This window comes from Crassostrea angulata, chromosome 10, assembly GCF_025612915.1.
Source record: "Crassostrea angulata isolate pt1a10 chromosome 10, ASM2561291v2, whole genome shotgun sequence".
Lineage (NCBI taxonomy): Eukaryota > Metazoa > Mollusca > Bivalvia > Ostreida > Ostreidae > Magallana > Magallana angulata.
The window spans coordinates 13,673,826-13,696,338 of record NC_069120.1 but is presented as its reverse complement, the minus strand read 5'-3'; the positions used below and the strand labels follow the sequence as shown (position 1 = coordinate 13,696,338).

General features: G+C 33.4%; 1 protein-coding gene across 2 annotated transcripts; it reads left to right on the top strand.

Annotated features, from left to right (window-relative positions):
- The first annotated feature begins 485 nt into the window (after nucleotides 1-485).
- On the top strand, nucleotides 486-15,633 carry LOC128166703 (protein HID1-like). Of its 2 annotated transcripts, XM_052832020.1 has the most exons (22): nucleotides 486-622; nucleotides 1,500-1,713; nucleotides 2,067-2,176; nucleotides 2,983-3,027; nucleotides 3,720-3,773; nucleotides 4,045-4,213; nucleotides 4,514-4,571; nucleotides 4,728-4,950; nucleotides 5,044-5,100; nucleotides 5,232-5,372; nucleotides 5,515-5,605; nucleotides 6,709-6,860; nucleotides 7,029-7,107; nucleotides 7,278-7,339; nucleotides 7,552-7,654; nucleotides 7,761-7,988; nucleotides 9,045-9,068; nucleotides 10,059-10,231; nucleotides 11,465-11,575; nucleotides 13,126-13,217; nucleotides 13,530-13,688; nucleotides 14,111-15,633. In XM_052832020.1, the coding sequence occupies exons 1-22, from the start codon at nucleotides 557-559 to the stop codon at nucleotides 14,172-14,174; spliced, it is 2,475 nt and encodes an 824-aa protein (XP_052687980.1). In that variant the 5' UTR covers nucleotides 486-556; the 3' UTR covers nucleotides 14,175-15,633. The 2 variants fall into 2 exon arrangements, with proteins under 2 accessions (XP_052687980.1, XP_052687982.1); XM_052832022.1 differs by lacking the exon at nucleotides 9,045-9,068.
- The last annotated feature ends 6,880 nt before the right edge of the window (nucleotides 15,634-22,513 follow it).

Below are 22,513 nucleotides of genomic sequence, written 5' to 3'. Positions count from 1 at the left end.
TACTTTTAATACACATACTACATGTTCTTTAAAAGGGGGGGGGGGGCAAAAAGGAACCACAATGTACAGTATTACTCAAACCAGGGACTTACATACTAACGTATCTACGTCCCTGCTTAAACACATAAATTGTTAGTGTATATTATCAACATTTTAATTGACCTCTACATGTATGTATGTGTATCTTTTAATCTGAATACTGTATGTTGTCAACTTAATTGTGGATGTGACGATTTTAAGGAAACATTGGAGTATAACCAAATACTGGCTAAATGAGTCGATTTGCTGTAACAATTTTTTTTAAAGCACAATAACATGTTAATATTTTAAAACATATTAAATCTAATATCTTCATTTTTTTAAAACATGCAATGTGGTTAATTAGAGTGTTAAAATTGAATTTAACGTAAATTTTAACAAGTACCCCTCTAATCGTGCTGAAATATTTAATCGAGTTCCGTCCCTTAGAAGAACTCTCTAATGTATGAAGATATGTAGATGAAAACAGAAGGCAGACAAACATATATTTTCATTTAGGAGGATATATTCCATAATAATGGGAAACACAGATACTAAACTGAATTTTAGGAAGGCAGTGATACAATTGACAACAAAGACACAGGTACAGTGCCATCTTTATCTTGTTTGAATCGAAATACTAAGTTTACGTTCATCAAAATTTGCCAACATGTCGCCAGTTGCACGGATCAATAAATTTCCAATAATTGGTATCTTATTTTGACACGAAGACATTCTGTATGATAATTTCGAATACTCTTGGTATTTGATAACTAAAACAATTTGGGAAAAGTATATTTCGAATTCAAATGAATTTGGAAGGATTTTCTTTTCAGATTCACATTCTGACATTCAAAACATTGCAAAACTCTACAATACAAACAAACGACCATTGATGTTCATGTTTAATATGCCATATGGGCATCTGTAATATTTATTGTATTTTATACAGAAATATATACTCAACTTCCTGTTGATATAATCAGTCCTTTGACATGTTTAAATGATTTACAGTTATGTGTGTGGCGATCGAGATTTCCTTTTACATTAAATTTATGTGGAAGGAAATCTTGATTGCAACACATGATAAACTATAAACACAAAAGGAGACAAGCAATTTGTAAATTGTCACATATTTAGTTTATTATTCTCATTGTCAATTAAAGATTACCTGGTCACTATTTAATTTTATTTAAAAACTCTAATTTTGATAATCAAAAACTGGTATTTTTACACAAACACTATCATGTTTCATATGACTGTATAACCTTTAGACTGTAACAGGATGGGAAAAATAATGACAGACCAGACCAGGATTAGAACCTGAACGCCTGTATATCTAGTCAGGTGCTCTACCAACTGAGCTATCTGGCGATGGCATTAGAACCGGTCTGACCCTCAGAGAAAATTTGATTGTTTAAATTACATATCGTACATGTAGTTACTAAAAAGGTCTATATTACTTATACAAATTTTTCCAGCCCATTGAAGCAAATGATGAAGCTTTCTGGGAACAGTTTTGGTCAGAGAGTGTTACATGCGTTCAAGATGTATTCACATTAATCCCTGCGGCAGAGATCCGGGCATTGAGGGAAGAATCTCCATCAAATTTAGCAACACTTTGCTACAAAGCTGTGGAGAAATTAGTTGCTGCAGCAGAGAGTGGATGCCCCTCACAAAGAGAACAACAGACAGGTACTTAAACCAAGTACCCGCAGTAAATGCATTATTGTTTTCCCTCAGACTAAAATATCGCACTTTCATTGGTTTAGACATGACACATGACTGCTGGATATATCTGTATATCCATCTGGTGAGAATTAATGTTCGGCAATCGGGCTGTCGCTTAAAAATTTGACTACTCATTTTGACATTTTATAATATTCAATACAGAAACTGTGTTCCATAAATTATTAACTCAGTGAAAAAGAATTTTTAGAAACATGACTGTCTTAAATTACTATTAATTCCTCTTGACTTTGTTTATACTGTACATGAAGTATTTAAATGATCATTTTTTATTGTTGAGAATTTTTACACTCTTTTAGTTTTGAATTGTGTGCGCCTCCTGACTCGAATTCTGCCATACATATTTGAAGACCCAGATTGGAGAGGGTTCTTCTGGTCCACATTGCCAAACCAGTCTGAAGAGACTGAGGTAAGGATCAGTTGAGTTTTAAAAAATAAAAAATGGAGAAAAAAGTTTTGAATAGCACAAGCAACACAGCTAAGAGTTTTTAAATATCTATGGCACCATACAGCTGTCATAATTTAGTGGTGCTTTTAAGATATTAACATTGCAGTTTAATATGTGAACATTAATATTCCTTTAAAACTATTCAAAAGTTCAAATGAATTACAAATATGTATTTGGTTATGTTCTTATTCAAACAGTTTCAATCCAATGTTGATTTAATATTTATATATTCTCATTAAAAAAAATCAAAACTTCAGGATAATCACCAATATTATTACAGGCAGTTAAAAGATCTGTGCATTCACTGTCAACTAACTTTTATTTGCGACGACTTTATTTCTTGATTGACCAGATAAAAACTGGTTCGCAACAATTACTTTTTGCAATAAATCCTGATCCATGCTCGTGTTTTTATTACACACATATGCCAAGAACTGGTTCGCAGAAATATTTGTGACGACAAGGGTTATGCAAACCTCACTGAAATTTTCTCGCACATGAATAAAAGTTGGTTTACAGTAATTGATACACCTGACAAATACAAGTGCTAAATTTTGGTACAGGTATTCACACACACTCAGGGAAAAATGTGAACAAAAAAATTTAAAGATTTACTCAGTTTGTAATATATATACAAACATGTAGGCATGTGTGAAGTAAAAGAAACCCATCTTTAACCTTCTTTGATATACCGGTACTTATGATATTCTTCATTACATGTAAAATGTTATTGTGATTTTATTTATTTTTTTTTAAATATTTTTTAGATTGAAAGCTCACCACTAGCCCAATCATTACTAAATGCTTTATGTGTAAGTATAAATGCAGGCACGTAGCATCGTTTTTGAAAGTGGGGGGGCCAGACCCATCCAAAAAATCTTGACAAGCAAAAAAAGGGAAATTTAAAGTTTTCCAAAAATCTTCAAAATCCTAATCCGTGGGGAGGGGGGGGGGGGGGGGTAAGCTCAACTATACTTCCAAAAAAAATTTTTTCCCTCCAAATTATGAAATTCCTAATCCGTGGGGGGGGGGGGGGGGGGGGGGGGGGGGGGGAACTTCAATTTGACTACTCATTTCCTAATTTTTAATACCAATTTTTTACTAACTTCCAAAAAAGTGGGGGGACCAACTCCTCTATAATTCATTTTTTATATGTAAATTTTAAAAATTTTGTTGCTGCGAGAAAAAGTGGGGGGGCCAGGCCCCCCCTGGCCCCCCCTGATGCTACGTGCCTGAAATGTACATCTCATAAATATGTTTTGAAAATTGTTTTAACTGTGCAACCCAAAGACTTCTTGAACAATGTATCTATATGAAGCAAAAAATATATATACCGGTACACTGTATCAACATAATACCTGCTTTCAATTGAAATTGTTTTGCATGAATATATTTTGGACTTTGTTTTTGCATATTGCAGGTGATTTACTATTTGTAAATTTTCAAGTTATACCATAAGTTGATCATAAGGCATATACTTTACATGTACCTTTCAATTTCACAGGATCTACTGTTTTGTCCAGACTTTACAGTTCAATCAAACAGAAAATCTGGCCCAGTAAGTATAGAAAGAAATATTTCCATTCAGTAGTATTTGATTATTGAATTGGCTAAAGGATTATTGGCATCTTATTATATGATTATTTTAATATCCATGTCATTTAAATTCCTAGATTTCATCATGTACAAAGTCAGTTTGGAACAGAACTATTAAGGTTCATTACTGTATATCAGCTTACAAAAAGGAAGTTTATCTTTTGTATTGGCGGTAAACAGTACTTGATTTGCTTCTTGAGTACGATGTCAAGGATTGAAAATTTGTTTTTTAGGACAACCCTGAGGACATGGGCTCCATTGACAGCTGTGAATACATCTGGGAGTCAGGGGTGGGCTTCGCTCACTCTCCCCCACACAACTTCCAGCATGACCAGCACAGAACAGAGATTATCAAGCTGTTTCTCACCTGTTTCTCAGAGACAATGTATCTACCACCAATAGGTAGGAAATACTATCATAGCTAGATAGTTTCTCTCGATCAGTACTTATATGTACTAAAAAAAAAAATCATATAGTCACTTGTGTCTTCTGTCCTTGATCTTTGGTACTATAAACATTATGCTATGGTGTTTGTATCAACATCTAATCAGATATATCTAATGTTGGAAATTTTGCTCTAATTTTGCCCTTTTGTTTAAAAACTGTATCTGTTTTCCTAAAATCATGATATGCATTTATTGTCAACCCTTGGCAATGTGATTGTTTAAAAATAAATCATAAATATTTTGTTATTTTTCAAAGCTGATGCCCACACAGTTCCAAATCAATGGATTCAATATTTCACATCAACTGATAACAGGTATTGCATGTAATGAAATATTAGTATATTACTGCATATGTATTACACATAAATGTACCTATACTCAGCATTAATTGACTTATGGTCTTTGAAACTAATTACTTGTTACACGTATCTATTGTAGAAATACAATTACCTGTTTATTCTTCTTTGCAGACATGCTCTACCGCTGTTCACCTCCCTACTTAATATTGTCTGCGCCTACGACCCAGTTGGGTATGGTGTTCCGTACAATCATCTCATGTTCACTGACTCACGGGAACAGCTGGTAGAAGGAGCTCTTCAGGTTCTCTGTGTTACCATGGAGAATGAATCATCCAATCATAACGTGTCTGTGGATGGTACTTCTGGAGGAACTGGCATGGATGCCCAGAGTGATGTATGAAATATTCCTTTGTGAAAATAGGGTAGTTTAACATTCATGTTGGAACTTTTTGGGGATTTTGTATGTCTTAATCATTGTATTTTTCAGACTGGTGGACCAGACAACCTGTTTGTAAACTATTTATCCAGAATTCACAGGGAGGAGGTATATCTTTGTTTCCTTAATATAAAAGTACAATTTTTAACTGATCCGATGAGCAGTGAAGAGGTACTGTGATTTGAACCAATTTTTTTTTTACATTTTAAAATGTTGAAAATTTCTCATATTTGTTGTAGGATTTTGCATTTATTCTAAGGGGAATAACTCGTCTCCTTAACAATCCACTTACTCAGACTTACTTGCCAGGCTCCTGCAAAAAGATCCAGTTCCATCAAGAGTTACTGGTCTTGTTCTGGAAAATGTGTGATATTAATAAGGTACTGTTTACTTATAACAGCAACAGTTATGGAATGCAGAGAATTTCTTATTTGTTAAATGCAATATGTTAAATACATATTTATGAGACATTTGCGATAGTTATACAAAGATCATATTAAGCAATCCTATTTATCATTTCAGAAATTCATGTTTTACGTATTGAAGAGCAGCGATGTTTTGGATGTTCTTGTGCCCATTTTGTATTTCCTGAATGATGCCAGAGCAGACCAGTGTAAGAATTCTATGTATTCACATTTACAAATGTGATCTGTTGCTTATATTTACATGTAAACATCCATGGAAGACATGAGATGTATTTTCATGGATGAAATATCTGTAGAGAGGCACTCCATATTGTTAAGCTTGTTTCAGGAAATGGAAAATAGAACTTGCTAGTAATATATTTTTACACACACTGAAATTTTCTTCTTCGAAAGTGTTTGAATTTAACATGGTTACATGTATATCTCACAATGTGTTGTATTTGCTTTGTTTATAAATGTACAACAAAAATGGAGGAAACATTTTAATTTATTAACAGCAAATGATGAAAAAAATGTTGGAATCTCAACAATTTTTTAGTAGGTTTTGATCAAAATGATATTGGTAAGATAAGCAAGCCTAATACATGTACAGGAAATATGTACTTTTGCTTTGAAATTTCACAAGCATTCATAATATCTTTTGGTCACAATCAAATTAATCTCTCTAGTGATATAAAGAATTTATATTTTAATTGAAAACTGACAATGAAGATTTCAAGTATAGATTATAGAATGACATTTTAATATAGAGACAGAAAACTTTCTTTCTCTCAACTGGCATAAAATAAGTAAGGATTCAAATATCATTCCAGCTTTTGCCTTAATGTGTAGACAAAAAAATACTGTTTTTACTTGCATTCAGTAAGAATTAGCACCAAATATTGCAGTAGATAGGGTTTGGTCTTTAATATATACACACATTGTACTTAAACACATTAATCCTGATTTGAGAAGTGAGTATAAAAAATTCCAATAAATTAGATCACAGCTTTTGAATAGTAAAGCTTAACCAGTAGGCCTACATTGCAAGTTATAATTTCATGTGAATTCAAACACTTTAGTTTTTCAAGAATGAGACTTCATACTTTTATAAATTAAATATTCACCATAGTAAGTACATATATTAAGTATTTAAGCATACTCAGAAGAATTCAAATTTTTTTTGATTGACCTTTATCAGTTAATGGGAGAAAAAAAATATCTGAGAGAGCGATAAATCTAGGTATTCATGTACTTTTATCTAAGTTAAGTTTTATCCTGTGGCTGTACACATTCTTGCATTCTATTTTAGCTCGCGTGGGTCTGATGCACATTGGGGTATTCATCCTACTTCTTCTGAGTGGGGAGAGGAACTTTGGAGTCCGGTTAAACAAGCCCTACTCAGTGCGTGTTCCCATGGACATTCCTGTGTTTACCGGAACACACGCAGATTTCCTCATCATTGTGAGTCATCATTTTACATCATCTAAGATACAATACAATTAGCAGCCGCAGAACCTTAGTCTAAATAAAGATGTAATTGCTTTCTTAGTTATTTTGTATGAAATTAACTTTTGTGTATTTTGTTTATAACTCTGCAAAATGGTTCATGTTATAACTCTTTTTCTGTAGGTTTTTCACAAAATCATTACCACTGGACACCAGAGACTACAGCCCCTGTTTGACTGTCTTCTGACCATCATTGTCAATGGTATCTATACCAAGAATTGTCATTACTCATATACTGCAAAACATATTCATATATGAGATACCTGTTATGTGAAATGGTGTTCTTCCTGTCATGTATATTTTTTAAAAAGCAGTGCAATCTTCTTTGAGTATTTTGAGTCAGTTTAATATGGATGATTTTTCTCATTCCAGTATCCCCATATCTGAAGACTTTGTCAATGGTTGCCAGCACCAAATTACTGCACCTACTGGAGGTCAGATTTTATTTTTTATATGCTAATATAGAATTGTCTAGCATAATGCCTTATAAATTTATGTTCATTGTCTGACTTATATGTAAAATGCTCAGCTATTTTGATGTTCAGGTATTGAGGGAATCTTTTATATCATGTACATTCAGTCATGGTATGTAAGGATGGAGTATTTATTTCTTGGACAGGCTGGCATTGTTCCATTATTTTTTTAGGCTTTCAGCACACCTTGGTTCCTGTATGCCAGCCCCACCAATCATCATCTAGTCTTCTTCCTTCTAGAAGTCTTCAACAACATCATTCAGTACCAGTTTGACGGTAGTTATCATAATATTATATCTCTATTTCTGAAAGGTTAAAATCGTAATCACTCTAGTTTTCCATATGTGCTTTTTACTGCTATGTTACACATTTTATATTACAGGAAATTGTAATCTCGTCTACACAATCATTCGCAAAAGAAATGTATTCCATCAGCTGGCAAACTTACCTACTGAGCATGCTACAATCGCAAAGGCCCTCAGTAAGAGGGGTAAGAAGTTTGTACAGCTGACCCCTGAGAGTGGGAAAGACCTCCCCACCATGGAGGGAGCCATGCCTGCTATGGAGGCAGAGCCAGGAACCCTCAAGACGACCCTGGCTGCCACACCCAGTAAGTCAGATATCTAAGGGTGTTTGGGGTTTTTTTGGTCTCTCTTTAACACTGGAGATTGAATTTTATTTTTAGTTTCACATTTATGTTTTTTAAAAGTGCGTAAATAAAATATTAGGATTAAAGTCATTCAATTTGCTTATGTAGTCTACACATGTGTTCTGCTTATTATGCAGTAGCCAATTTCATAAATATTTAAGACTAACAAGCTAAAAACCAACTTTTATTCATGGCATTCATAATAAATAACTTTATGAAGCAATTTCCAGTGGTTAAAACAACAAAAATTAAAATTGATTTATTTGTAAGCCATCATTAATTTTTTTTTAAATACTAATAAAAGTTGGTGTAATAAATATATAAATGTTGATTGCTTTATGTAAAATGATTTAAAATTGATTAAAACTTATACCATTGAATACACACTCTATAAGCACTGTTGCCTGCATGCGTCGTATTTATTATGAATTAAATTTTTTTATATGGAGTTGAGAACGGACTTTGGAAACACAGTTTCATCATATATACATACATTGATTATAAAACATAAACATGTAATACAATTTTTGACTTCAGTTCATTACTTAAATCTAGGTCATAAGCATTAAATTATTTGTTCTAGTTACATGTAATTATGTAGTTTTTTCACACTCTAATAACTCATGCATCTTGTATGTTTGAATTAAATGAACTAAAAGCATTCTATAATACTACAGTACAATTTTTGTTGCTTTTCATTGCTTTTTGCATGTTCTGTAAACAGGGTTTTATTTGCCTTGTTATTTTCTAGCTTGCATATCCACACTTCTAAAAGCTTATCCTTTTTAAAGATAAGGTGTGAATAAGGCAAGATGAAATTGTAACAAGAATTTCTATATACAGTATTCATGTGTACCAGTATAATATAATCTGGGAATGTTTTCTTTGAATTGATTGATGCATATATTTATTATACCACAGTACTTTTTATCGTCTAAAAATATTTACATTTTAAAGTTTATGCAATTTGGTGAAATAGTATGTTATAAATGAATAGTTAATAATTTCTTTTTAAAGTAAAATTAAAGCCAGACATGAGAAGTAAGTTTGTTTGTAGACCTGATTTTTCTCTCTCTTCTTACGAGCATTTCTGTGTAATATTATAAAACAAGATTGATTAATACACACCTTTACTTAACATATTCTCATGCAGTGTACCACATTTTGCTTCATAAACAGATCCTATTCACTGTAATCACCTCATGTGGGTCATCTCTTGGGAGTCTCAGTGTAGTAAAAAATGTTAAAGAACCTTTGTAAAATTTATTATTTGTTTTCTCAGTGCATCACAGTTTATCACCTTTTCTTTGCAAAGAGCTTCATTTTTTAAATATTTAGGCCAAAAAAAATATCTATAATGCTGCATCTATGTTTGGTTATGTATGGGCCACATAATATTTATCATGCTGTGTTTTATAACCTAACCAGCAAAGTTTTGATTTCTATATTCACAATCATTTGACATTTGATTGCTGGACTCTTCTACGATTTGGCAAAGAGCATGTGTTTTTGGATTTATATCTAAATCTTTGAACCAAACGGCATTCTCATTATTAATTTTTTTTTTTCAATACAATGTCATATTGCAACTAATTATAAAATTTGATTTCACATGCATCAAAGTTTTTTTTCATTGCTTTTTAATCAAAAGCACTTTAGTTTGTTTTGCATTGCTTTTTTTCTAGAGTGTAGATTAAGAGCTTTATTGTTTGTGTGAATGAACTTTCATACTTATCAAAAAGATATAAAAGAAATTGCAGATTTTCTGTATACCGGTAGATTTATAAAAAGTGTAATGAACTGACAGTCCAAAAACAACATACATGAAATTTTATCCTTGATTTCAGACAGTGAAAATGAAATTAAGAATCTTATTACTGTGAAACCATTTTTAAGGGGTCAAATTTTTTAGATTGAAAACATTTTAGTTTTTACATGTTAATGAGGATGTAATTTGTTAAGAATGTAAGTTTGTTGGACCACCACAAATTCTAATAATCCCACTGTATCCTTGCATTGTTTGTTTTTAAGGACTGGACAGGATGACTGAGAAAGCTGCCCCTGATGAAGGCCACTCAGAGCTGACTCTGAAAGAGTTGGCCACTTCTACTGGTAACATTAATATCCAGCCTCCATCTGAAATCCAAGATCCAGACTCTCCGGAGCATAACAAACCTAAGGCGAAGGCATCCAGATCTGTGCCTGTGAGTCAGAAGTGGAAAATCACATTTATTATAGAGTTACTGTGAAATCATTTAATTTCGTGGGGGCCTATTTTCGTGGATTGTGGGTTTTTTGCTTATTAATGGGGATGTAATTTTGTGGATGCGACGGATTTCAGTTTTAGTAGGTAAACTAAATGTTTTATATTTAGTTTTGTTGAGGATGTAAATTCGTGGGCGAGGGCTACACACAAATACCACAAAAATTGAGCCACCACAAATTCTAATGATTCCACAGTATTTGTTTTCTTATTAGTATACAATGCAGATTTATTGCTTGTTGTAGCTTTATTGCTTACTCAATGTTGAGCAAATGGCTTAATTGGCATGTTTGTGGTTCTGAGATTTATTTTGATTTACAGATACAATACTCTTATTCATATTATTCTCAGTGTATAGAATAGCATTGTTAATGATTTTGAAATTTTACAAAACAAGACATTGACTGCATGTATGCTTCCCATGGGTATATTTTAATTATGCCCCCCTTCGAAGAAGGGAGGGCATATTGCTTTGCTGCTGTCTGTCGGTCTGTCAGTCGGTCCACCTACAGTTTTCGTTCATTTTCTTCACAGAAGATAAACATTTTGAAATGAAATTTGGTTTATCATGATAATATCTAGGTCAAGTTCGATATTGGGTACGATCAAGCCATTTTCAACAGAGTTATGGCCCTTGGACGTAGAAAAATTCCAGTTATATGCAGTTTCCGCTCATTTTCTTTGCAGAGGATAAACATATTGAAATGAAATTTGGTATACAGGTTTATCATGATAATATCTAGGTCAAGTTTGATATTGGGTACGATCAAGCCATTTTCAACAGAGTTATGGCCCTTGGACGTAGAAAAATTCCAGTTATTTGCAGTTTCCGCTCATTTTCTTCGCAGAGGATTGACATATTAAAATGGAATTTGGTATACAGGTTTATCATGATAATATCTAGGTCAAGTTTGATATTGGGTATGATCGAGCAATTTTCGACAGAGTTATGGCTCTTGGACGTAGAAAAATTCTAGTTATTATTCAGTTTCCACTCACTCATTTTCGCAGAGTTATGCCCCTTGGACTTAGAAAAAATTCCAAATATTTGCTGTTTACGTTCATTTTCTTTGTGAATCTTTCCAAGGGAGGGGGGCATAAGTGTTTCACAAACATATCTTGTTTACTATGTTTCATTATATGCTAACAACCAAAACCATTGACCTTTATCCAGAATTCTCCACCAGGGAGTCCCACAGGTTCTGAGACGACTGCGAAACCACCGCTTGCCCGCACCTCATCCACCTCAAGCTCAGGTGGGTCCTGGGTGGCCACTCCAGAGTGGGTGAGTGTATGCTTTGTCAGAACCACAGCTTTTATACAGTAATTCAAAATTATAATGTATGTGCATGTACCTCATTTAGACTAGTTTTGTAGTACAGCATGTATGACTGTATGACAATTGGCATATGTGGTGTCCAAAAATGATGTCTTCATCCTAACCATCAGTTTACCAGTATGTTGGATGACAGTGTTTGATATGAATAATTTTTGATTTTCAGTATCATATTTGAGAACCAGTTTGTTCTTTGATTTTCATTTGATAATCTTTTGTTATGTCAAAAATACATGCAAAAGCCAACAAATGGTCTGTTTAAATTTTAGAACCAGATCACCACAGAACTGTATTGTTAGATATGTGGACTAAAATTTTGTTCCGCTCATATTACTTAGATTATTTTATTAGTTTATGTACATTGGAAACTTTTTTTCAATACTATTTTTGTGCTGCTGAAAACCAGGCCCAAAGTTTGTTAGTGTGACGAGCTGTATAAAAGAGAACATTTTGACAAATGTAACAGGTTATTTTTTTGGTATTAATTGAGCAGTAAGGCCATTCAATTTAAGGAGAAATAGGCATTTTTGTATGCATATTTATAAACGATTCATGTCAGTGTAGATTTGAATATGTGCAAGAGAAGTTTAATATTTTATTCCTCCATAACTTTTCTTACAAAAGAATTTCACATCTATTCAGAGCAAAATTACCAGTACCCCTTTGGGTGGGGGGGGGGGGGGGGGGTTGAATGGGCCTTTGACTCAAAACATTTCTTATGCCTTCAAACTGGAGAGTTAACAGTATCTACTGGAATGTAAAAAATAAATAATGTTCAATACTTATAAATGAGTTTGAGTTAAATTATATAATTTGAAGAAAGTTTATGACTTATGTAGCTTGATGGAAAAAACACAAATATCTCTTTTAAACATTGAATACGGCATATATTGCTACATGTACCACTGGTTATATAGTGAATTTTCCTTACCATAGAATAAAACATTTTTAAATTTTGATTTTGAATATTGCATAGAATTCTGTGTAGATAAGCAGTTGATCCTTGCTACATGCACAATTTTTACTGGTACATGTAGATTGTTTGGTATACAGTAAGAACACATATCTTAATCAGTATCCCCTTTCCACATTAATTAGTGTGCCTTTAGAATGTTTTTGCTTCAAAGTAAAATGATAATGGAGGAAGAGAAAATTGATTATTTGGGAGAGGTATAGTCATTTCTTTTACATGTTTGATTTGTTTCATTTGATAATTAATTAGCAGCTTTATGGTTTTGCTGTTTTTTATATCATGCCCTCTGCATTATATTGTTCTAGTTTGGTTTAGCATTCCATGTTCAGAAACGTGTACTTATTATTTTAGCTCAAAGTTGTCTTTTTTATCTCTTGTGCATGTATACAAAGTCTGATAATTTTCTGATATGTATTTTCATTGCATACATGTTCAGGTACAGGTAAATGTAACTGTCTTCATCATGTAGCATCACAGATCCATGGTATAGAGCTTTTTAAACAATCAGAAGTAATTAATTCTGTAGGTCCAGTCCTGGAAACAGAAGCTGCCCCTTCAGACCATTATGAGAATGCTCCAGGTCCTAGTGCCCCAGGTAGAAAAGATCTGTATCGACAAGTAAGTCACAGAGTTTGTGAATGAAAAGAGTTTTATTCATGTTATACTATTATTGTATTGTATTGCTTTATTTTCATTCTACACTTTCCAAATGAAATTATTATGCTTTGTCAGTTGCTTTAAAATTCATGAGTTCAGTATGAAAATATAATTTTTTTATGCTTGACCGACTTAAATCTGCTTGTGCAGAGTTACCTACCTTACCTATTGGGGTTAACAACCTAATATTTTTCTTGGTATCTCACACCCTTTAGCTCTGTACCACAATTCAGCCCACAATTTTCTACAATTCTTTTCCTGGTTGTTTTGTAGGGGACTGACAGATGAGAGTGAGATACTAAAGTTCCTGCAGCATGGAACATTAGTGGGACTACTCCCTGTGCCCCACCCCATCCTGATCAGGAAATACCAGGCTAACAGTGGCACCACCATGTGGTTCAGAACCTACCTGTGGGGAGTCATATATCTCAGGTAAGTGTCCAGATATTGGTGCTTCAGTCCAACTCATATTTGTCTTCTTCTTTTTTATCACTAATACTTAAACTTATAAGTATTGAAAAAAATACTTATATTTCATTAGTAAGTATTGGCAAGTAACAGTTAGGAACAGTAAGGGTACAAGTAATTGAGTTCTTGTTTTTCTGGCAAAAAGCATCTGAAGGCAGGGAATGAATTAGATGGAGTATGAAACAATTTCAACAGACTTTATGGTCTAATGCATGTAGTTCATCTGAATTATGTTGGCATTGTGATTTTTTATAACTAGTCTATATTGAAACAAATTGCCATATTCCATTACAGTTTATTTGCACAGTATCCCATTACAGGTGGGAGTACATTATTGATAACTTTGTTCAAGTATAGTAATAACTTGCTACTCAATGTCTTTGTAGAAATGTTGATCCTCCAATATGGTACGACACAAATGTCAAACTGTTTGAGATTCAGAGAATATAAAAAGGTTAGTGATGTTGACTTCTGATCAAAATGTGAAGAAAAAGAAAAAAAATACAGAGCCCAAAGGGAATCACTAAAGATGGCTGTCACAAAAGATAAATAAAATCAACACATTAACAGATCTGTAAAGATCTTGGAGATCTGAAAACTTTATCTATATGACACTATTATATAAATGTAGTGTGTAATGTATTGTACCAGCTTTTGATTCCATCTTAGTATTTGTTTCATTATGGCCAGCCAGCAGCTTGAATTTGCTCTAGTTCTCCAAATACAAGAAACAGACTAGCCAAATTTTTAAAATCTCACATATTATTTCTTATTAAAACTTACATTGTATGTGCTGGAGGGAAGAGATTCTGAAATATTATCAATGTATGCTGTTCAAAATTTAAGTTAGATCAAGGTACACTCTATTTATGAATCTTTTTTTCATTCAAAGATTTTTTAAGTGATTTTTTTTATGAAGAAACTTTTTTTTTTCAAAAACTTTTGGATTGTGATGACATTTAAGGTACAAGTATGTAAGATTCTAACTGCTTTAGTTACAGTAGAAAGTAAAGACATTTTGCTGTACAAATGGATGGGCCTTTTATCATTACTAACAGTTGTGTGCAGAGATTTGCCTGCACTCACTTTATAAATCTAAGTAAATGTTGAAAATCGTCCTTAAAATAGCAAATTGAAAATCTGGATCTCATTTGACTTGTTTTATTGATTTTAAAATCAAGTTATTCTGTTAAATCATTAGTACCTTAAAGGTCTGAGGCAATAAAATATGCATGTACATGCAATAAAATATGCATGTACATGCAGTGATGGAACTGTTCTCTCCAACATTCAAAGATGTGTGTGTGTATCTGTGTAATCAGTAAGAAATACAGGTCAAAGTTTCTGCCACTACAGACCTTATTAAAAAAGAGAACAACATTCCTTACATTTTATGTCTTTGCCCATATTAGTTTTCTGAGAGTTGTTGATCTTGCTACACATTCAATTTAAATTCATGGTTTTCATGAAGAGTACAGATTTTTAAATTGCACTGAATTCTGAAGAGTTGTCAATGTGTTTATCAATCTTGCTCTGTTCAGGAGCATAATCTTTATCATAAAATGAAATCCACAAAGCTTGTAGCATTTTCACCTTATTTAGCATGAACATTCTTGAAGGCCTATTTATTATTTATCTGTATTATGAGGGCATATTTTGTATGAGTGGTATTCTATTTCATAAGATTTATTTTTGTTATTATGGTTATTGTAGCCTTTATCTCATCAACACAACTATTATGGAAGGAAATGTGCAATTGTATACTAGTACATTAAATAATGATAATATTAGAAGCAGAATTGTGAAATAATATATTGATATTGTTATTGTTTTTTTGTTATGGTCATGTAGAATATAAAATGTAGTGTTTCCGCAAATGTTAGTGACAATAAAGACTGAAAAAAATTAATGGCTATTCAATTGTTATTGACAATGCAGAGAACTTAAACAGACAAAACAAAAGAAGAATAAAATTCATACAAAACAAAATTTATAACGATTATTGGCAGGGTAAGCGTTTAGTTAGGGATTTAGATATTGCATTTCTTTTCAAACATGCACATTTATTTATATTAATGGCACATGAAGAGAGATCAACGCAGAGAATTTTTTTATAATAAAACTCTTAAAGTGGAGGTTCATAAATACTCATATATTGATATCTTACTGTGGAGGGATTTCGTGGTGTATGCAATCAATTTCCAGTCACTATGAAATGGATAATAGTCATTCAGAAAGGGTTTTGATAGAACTTTCTATACAGGCGTGCAAGAGAGCCCAGTCGGCATTGTGTGAAACCTGTACACGTATTTAGACAGAAGTCATTCAGTCAGGCACCCTGTCATGTAGACCTTGGTACGGCATTAATCAATTTTTCTTCTTGTTAGTTATAGAGGATTTTTGCTCGCGCTATCCCGCCAGAGTAAATTGACCATATATGCGCTCCCCTACCACGACTTTGAGCGTTTCAGCATTGATTATTGGAGAAAATGCTCAAACTAAGGACTTGTAATTTTTTGGCGTTGAGTTCTTTTATGTTTGAAATCTTTGAGGTTTCCCGTCTTAAGGGGCTCATCAGAGCTTCTGTGTGCGGTTGAAAATGCTGTTGAAGGTAATTTATTGCAATTGGTCCTCGGAAAAAAATCTGCATTGGCATTCGTTTGCTAAGTATACAAGGGTTTGGGTAATAACAGTCATTGTTTTACAACTTATCACTGTTCAAATTATCGCGAAACGATGTCCGTGTGTGTTTGTCGATAAACTGTGGTCTAGAAAAAGAACCTAAAACAATTCGAAGCTGTTTGTTTACTAGAAGATTATGTTTCCTTAAACATATTGTGATTATTTGGGGTATTTAAACGGAAACGTCGCGATAGGATGACTTGAATATCACTATCATGGGAATCAGGAAAGCTTGTCATTTCATGCCAGGGCCTTTCATCATTAGGCATCCAGGCGATGAACGTTTTACACGAGAATTCACAGACTTACACCTCATTAATATCGTACCTTTCCCTACATCTCCGTGCCATGGCTGAAGGGTGACCAGATAAGCAGCAAACAACAAATTGGATTAAAAAAAAATATTTAGTGTCCACGGTTGAATTTCTATTCAATAATTTGGTCTCCTAAATTATTAACATAAAAGCAGTCTCAACTAAATAAAATGAGGTGCACTCTTTTTCCTTGCTTATCAAAAATGGTTAAATATTTATGAAATTCGGATATAAATATGCAAATGCATTTTCTATATCTAAATTCCAGCGCCTTTTTTACGCGGTTCGTATCAGCAGATACATAAATATAACGGCGTTTATTCATGTCTTCGTTTTAAGGCCTACAAATACCAAAACACCATTAGCACTGTGCAGTAAACTATACTTCATGAATAAATGACAATAAACTCTTATTTATCTTGCAAGCATTAATAAGACGTCTAGTTTGTAGTGTCTCTGCTTGGCACGAGAGAATGTTATTGCGGAAGTTTTCTGTCTTTTCTGCGAGACTTTCGACTACTTGTTTAACTAGTTGTTAAGAACAGCAATTGCAGAGAAGGGGTGTGAACAGCACAGCGTTTGTACTTTTACATGTGATTTGCATTTGATACTTGATTATCTTGAATTCTTGGTCTACTTATACATTTTAATTAAAACCAACACCAAAAGATGAAATTTCAATAGCTCACAACTTTATTTTTCGAAGCTATAACATAAAAAATATCACATGCAATGCCACAAAGAAAAACCAATTTTGAATTTAGATCCACGTCAGCTTATTGAGTTATTGTCTAAAATGGGCAGGGTTTTTTTCATGGTTTGCTTCCACCACAACAAAAACCCATGAATTGAAAAGAGCGAATCTGGCCGGATAATGTGGTCGCGATTTATTCAAGGTTGGTACTTAGTTGCAGATTCTTTTAGAATAAATACAGATTACAGGCCGAACAAAGTGGTTGATACTATACAATGTTTGCATCATCAGATAATAAAGAAGAATAATAATCTACGTCAGACTTGGCAAAGATTCGAGAAATCAGATTTTGGCAGAGACTGCGTACAATGAACTTGATAATATTACAACAAACTTTGAAATAATGTAATAAAATGGAACATATATTTAGTTCTATAATTAAAGATTCATTCAAAAACGTGTCAAATGACTTCACAGACTTTCTTCAAATTTTACTTGCCATCCAGGGTTATTGGTAAGTTTTATTTCGTATTTATAATCTACCTATATGAAAAACAATCTATATTTGCAAAATAAAACGTCTCCACGCCAGTGCACAGAAGCCTGTACAATGATTCACAGACTTTGCAGTTTCATATGCTGTTCCCGTATCAAAACAATCTCAAAAAATATTATTACTCTGAAGACCTTAAGAGAAAAACCCCTATTGTCTTAATAGTTGTTTATTGCGTAAACTTCGACCTTTGCCCCACCTTCAGATTGTGTTTAAAACGTGTAAAGCAGAGATATATCTGTGAAAGATACGTCTTTGGCTGTCAACTATGCGTCCGTTGGCCTTCTTCCAGACAATCGTTTGTGAGGAAGTCAAAGCCACCGTACTCAATCACCTCGCCAGTCACTGTATAGGATCAAAACCAGTCTTTGTGGGCTCCTCCTTTGGTATGCCGAAACACCTATATCCAACTGCAAAAGTCGTCACGCTTTGTTGATTCGTCCCTTTGCTGGGGAGGTCCTGCATTGAAATCAATAACTGTTGGTTCAAAGAGATCATTGCCTCACTGAAACAGAGTATATCTACTGATAGTCGAGGGATAAGACAATGCTGGTCTGTTTCTCTCAGGATATACAGCTGCACATCTTATCTATTAGAAACAAAGGTCGCTTTTGATAGGTAAACTTGGCCCATTTCATCACCAGTTCATTCGCAGTGTCATTGCTGAGAATATTCTTACTTCCCTTCATGCGTTCATTATCAATACATTATGCACTTAATTTGGACTCGCAACACGTCTCTGATTTAACTGTTAAGGAAATACCGTATGCCAGGGCTTTCGGTGGTTACTTTTGGCTCACCTAGTATAAGGTTCAATCACTGAGCCGTTCTGCTCAAAATCTGACCGTTACACATCCTTAACAGTTTGTTTTAACCATTGAGCCAATTTTAATGAAAACTTAGCACAAAACACTTTCTTTTGCTAACGTTTTTCAAACTGTTTTACTGAATGGTCGGATCACCTTCAATGGAAACTTTAAAGAACTAAGGAAAAAAGGATGGGATGTTTACAAGAACCAAATATTAAATGCTATTAAAACTTTGACATAATTAGACTGTCCTCGTGTATTGAATAATATTTACATTTTCAAGTTGTTTTTGTCTAGGAATCATATATGTAATGTATAGTCTTTTATATTTCATCAAATTGAATGACGGAATTGACGTTGTTGGGGCCCAAGCGGGGTTTACATAATTATACGAAATGAATATATCGTTAAAATGCAAATAATTTAATATCTAATCGTACAATTGCTGAAAATTATATGAATATAAGTGGCCTAGTAAGAAATCCTCCTTTGAATATTATGAGGTGATCAATACGGTCCAGGCGTAATTAAATCTATCATAAAGCCATTTGGGCTTTATATCGGAATTGATAACGCTTAGATCATATTGGTCACATAATGAGAAGTATGCTTTCTTTTTTTAAATAACCACCAACCGTTGGGATAAGGAAGGGACCAAAGGAGATGTTGGGTCCTCCAAGCTAATCATAGAAATAAACTGAGAAAAACAACTTTTAATTAAAATATTTCTTTAAGAAACAAGGACCCTACACATTGTGACGGCGACAGGGTTTCACGCCATAATACATATAAGTTTCATGTTTGTCGTCATATTATGACCCTGTAAGGGTTGGGGTCTAATTTGACCGCCAAAATATGAAAGCTACAAACTGTCCATTTCTTCTTGCAATAATTCATCAATTAATAAGATAAAACTAATTTTCGGGTAACATTGTGTTTTGTTTAACAAGCGTTTCGCTTTTATCTTGAATATTCTTTAGTTCGTTTAAGATATGTATAACTTAATGTAAAGATTCTTATACTGATCAGATAAATTAGATATTTTTTCCCGGTTATACCCCCTCCCCCGTCTCCCCCTGTCAGACGTTTATCTGTTGATCACACATGCATGAAACTCTGATCTTCTATCTACTTGATGTACAACAAGGGATATTTCCTCCGATTTCCAGCGAAGCATGTATTTTGAGGCCTATACCCCCAGACCAAAGTCTGTCACTCTGTAGCGACGTGTCGTTCTCCCCTTGTTTGTCATGTAGGTACACATCGACCGACACCCCACGGACCAAAGTCTTGCTATGGCATTCTTTGTCATTACTTAATTACTGTATCTTCATATCTCTTACGCTTGAAATCTCGGGGCAGCGACCTTGTAAAAGTTTTCGTTTTGGGCAGACCTTCTTAAATCGGCGACGTCAAAGCAAAATTGTAATCTGTACAACAAATAAAGTTTCTTATTTAATAAACAACATCTGTTAAAATCCCCCTTTGAGTGTGTCTAGTTTTAGCACTTGAAGTTTATTTTGGGTATATTTTCTTTATATAAAACAGATAAATTTAGATCGCTTGAATCAGCGATTTAACTCTAGACCCATCCCACACTCGATATTGGTAAGAAGATTAAAGTTTAGATATTATTAAATTTTGTACGATTTTGGACCAGGGTGCAGGAACCACCCTTGTAAAATGAGTCTATTTACAATGCCTCCCGCGGCCACGAAGCATGCCAGTAGACAACACAGTGATGTAATTACATTGATTGTCTTATTGAATTTCAAATAGAAAGGTTCCTTGCTAGTTGTGCACACCCGGAATATTTAATGCTGTAAAGTTGGGAATTTTTCGTTTAATACTTCAATGGCAAATATACCCTATATTGTTTGTGTGGTATTTTGTAAATACTGAACGTGTTTGATCTTAAAACTAGGCGATACCAGTGTGAGCCAACGCTGGGTTTTTTGTTATTAGACTGCATACTTTTGCATTAGTCTGTGATGTATCGGCACCGAACATCTTATGTTTTATATATATAATCTAGAAGAGTGAATGATGATATCACATAGTATAAATAATCAAAAAAGAAAATGCACAGTTCCATAGTAGTATCTAATTCACAAGCGCTTTCTGGATTTAAAAATCCGTCTTTAGGTGAACATACATAAAATATTAAATTTCAAATTTTTATATTTTTATATTTATATATAGACATTGGAAGAACCTAGTGGAAGGATTAACCAAAAAGTATAAAGAAATCAATTATCAAACAGCTATTGAGTAACTCGTGACATTTTAGTAGCCTGTTAATCGAAGGGTTAATGTAGATGAAAGATTAAGTGTCAACAAATATAAACAGAAGTCAATTAAGAGATTAACTGTTCATCTCCGGTGCGGAATTTAAATAGTATAACAAACGTTAACTATAACCCTAAGTCATGATGTTGACAAACTTTCAAAAAGTCTAAAGATTAAATTTCACAAGTGGCACTATGGTACTTTTATAAAATTAGGACTTGTCTCTCAGATCCTATTTCCTCACATCAAAATAAATACAAAATGATTACTCAGAAATAAAAAAAAAATAAAGGGGAAAAAATCAAACAAAATAGATTTTATTTCTTTGTGAATAAATTGAGGGGTCCCAGTGAGTATATCAATGTTTTTGCCGACGTGACAGTTGAAGAAAACTAAAAAAGAATACTAAATGTCTAAATATTAGAGAACATTTTACTGTTTTTATGTAGAAATGACATTCTACAGCGAACCGTATGCGCATAATTTATGCGCATGTAACAATTCGTTGTGTTACCCGTCGCCAAGTGTGTTGTTAACGCTGAGGGTAATAGAACGGATAATCAACTGCGTCTAAACCAATCAGATTTCAGTTTTTAACATGAAAGTATGATAAAATATTTTATGCTTACTTACTCACCTAACCTGACTCGATATTAAAATATTGACATTTTGACCTTAATCTGAATTATATATCATATGCAAAGTAAACATGTGTTAATTGAAATATCCGCGATTGTTGTGTATTAAATCATTGAAACAAGTTGTACCTTCTCGTTCCTTTACCAAATGCCTCAGCTGTTAACTGAAAGTAACGAGTCGTTCTAGGACGGTTTCACAAAGACCCCGATCCCGTCAAATGTGGGTATTAGTACGATCAAGAATCCTCACAGCTTAAACGTCACGAGCCATGAGCATGGGTCTCAATTTCACTTCGATTAACAATGTCCTCATAAGAGTACCAAAAAAAAACATCAAGAAAGAGAGAGTGTGTGTAAGAAAAAAACCCAATAATAATTGGGTGATTCAATTAATAGTATCTTTTGTTTGGTTGTATAAGTAAGTACATGTACATCACACTTTCTGTGCAAAAGTGTAATTAAAACTTATGACTTACTCGAAAATACTAGTTGTTAAAACTATCTTTTGTTCCTTTCCATAAATATGGGATTCTTGGAATAATTAGTCCTCAGTCAGAATCTCTTTCTATATTTTTACAAATTACATATTCTCATCTTTCGAGTATTTTCTATCTTATTTTTAAGAGAGCCGATTGTGTTCATACAGTTACTGACGAAAACAAATCCCGTAGGATTTCACCACAGTTTCCACGTTTCCTTGATTTTTTTAAACAGCTTTCAAACGCATTTCATTAAGTGACATTGTTTAAAAACTGTCATTTTTTTTGCGATGAAAACTTCACTTACATAGTCATTCAGAGTACTGTTTCT

Coding starts and splice junctions, on each gene's coding strand:
- LOC128166703 (XM_052832020.1), top strand. CDS start 557: ATGGGAAACACAGATACTAAACTGAATTTTAGGAAGGCAGTGATACAA. Junction 7,108..7,277: donor TCTGACCATCATTGTCAATG/GTATCTATACCA, acceptor TTCTCATTCCAG/TATCCCCATATCTGAAGACT. Junction 9,069..10,058: donor ATTAAAGCCAGACATGAGAA/GTAAGTTTGTTT, acceptor TTTGTTTTTAAG/GACTGGACAGGATGACTGAG.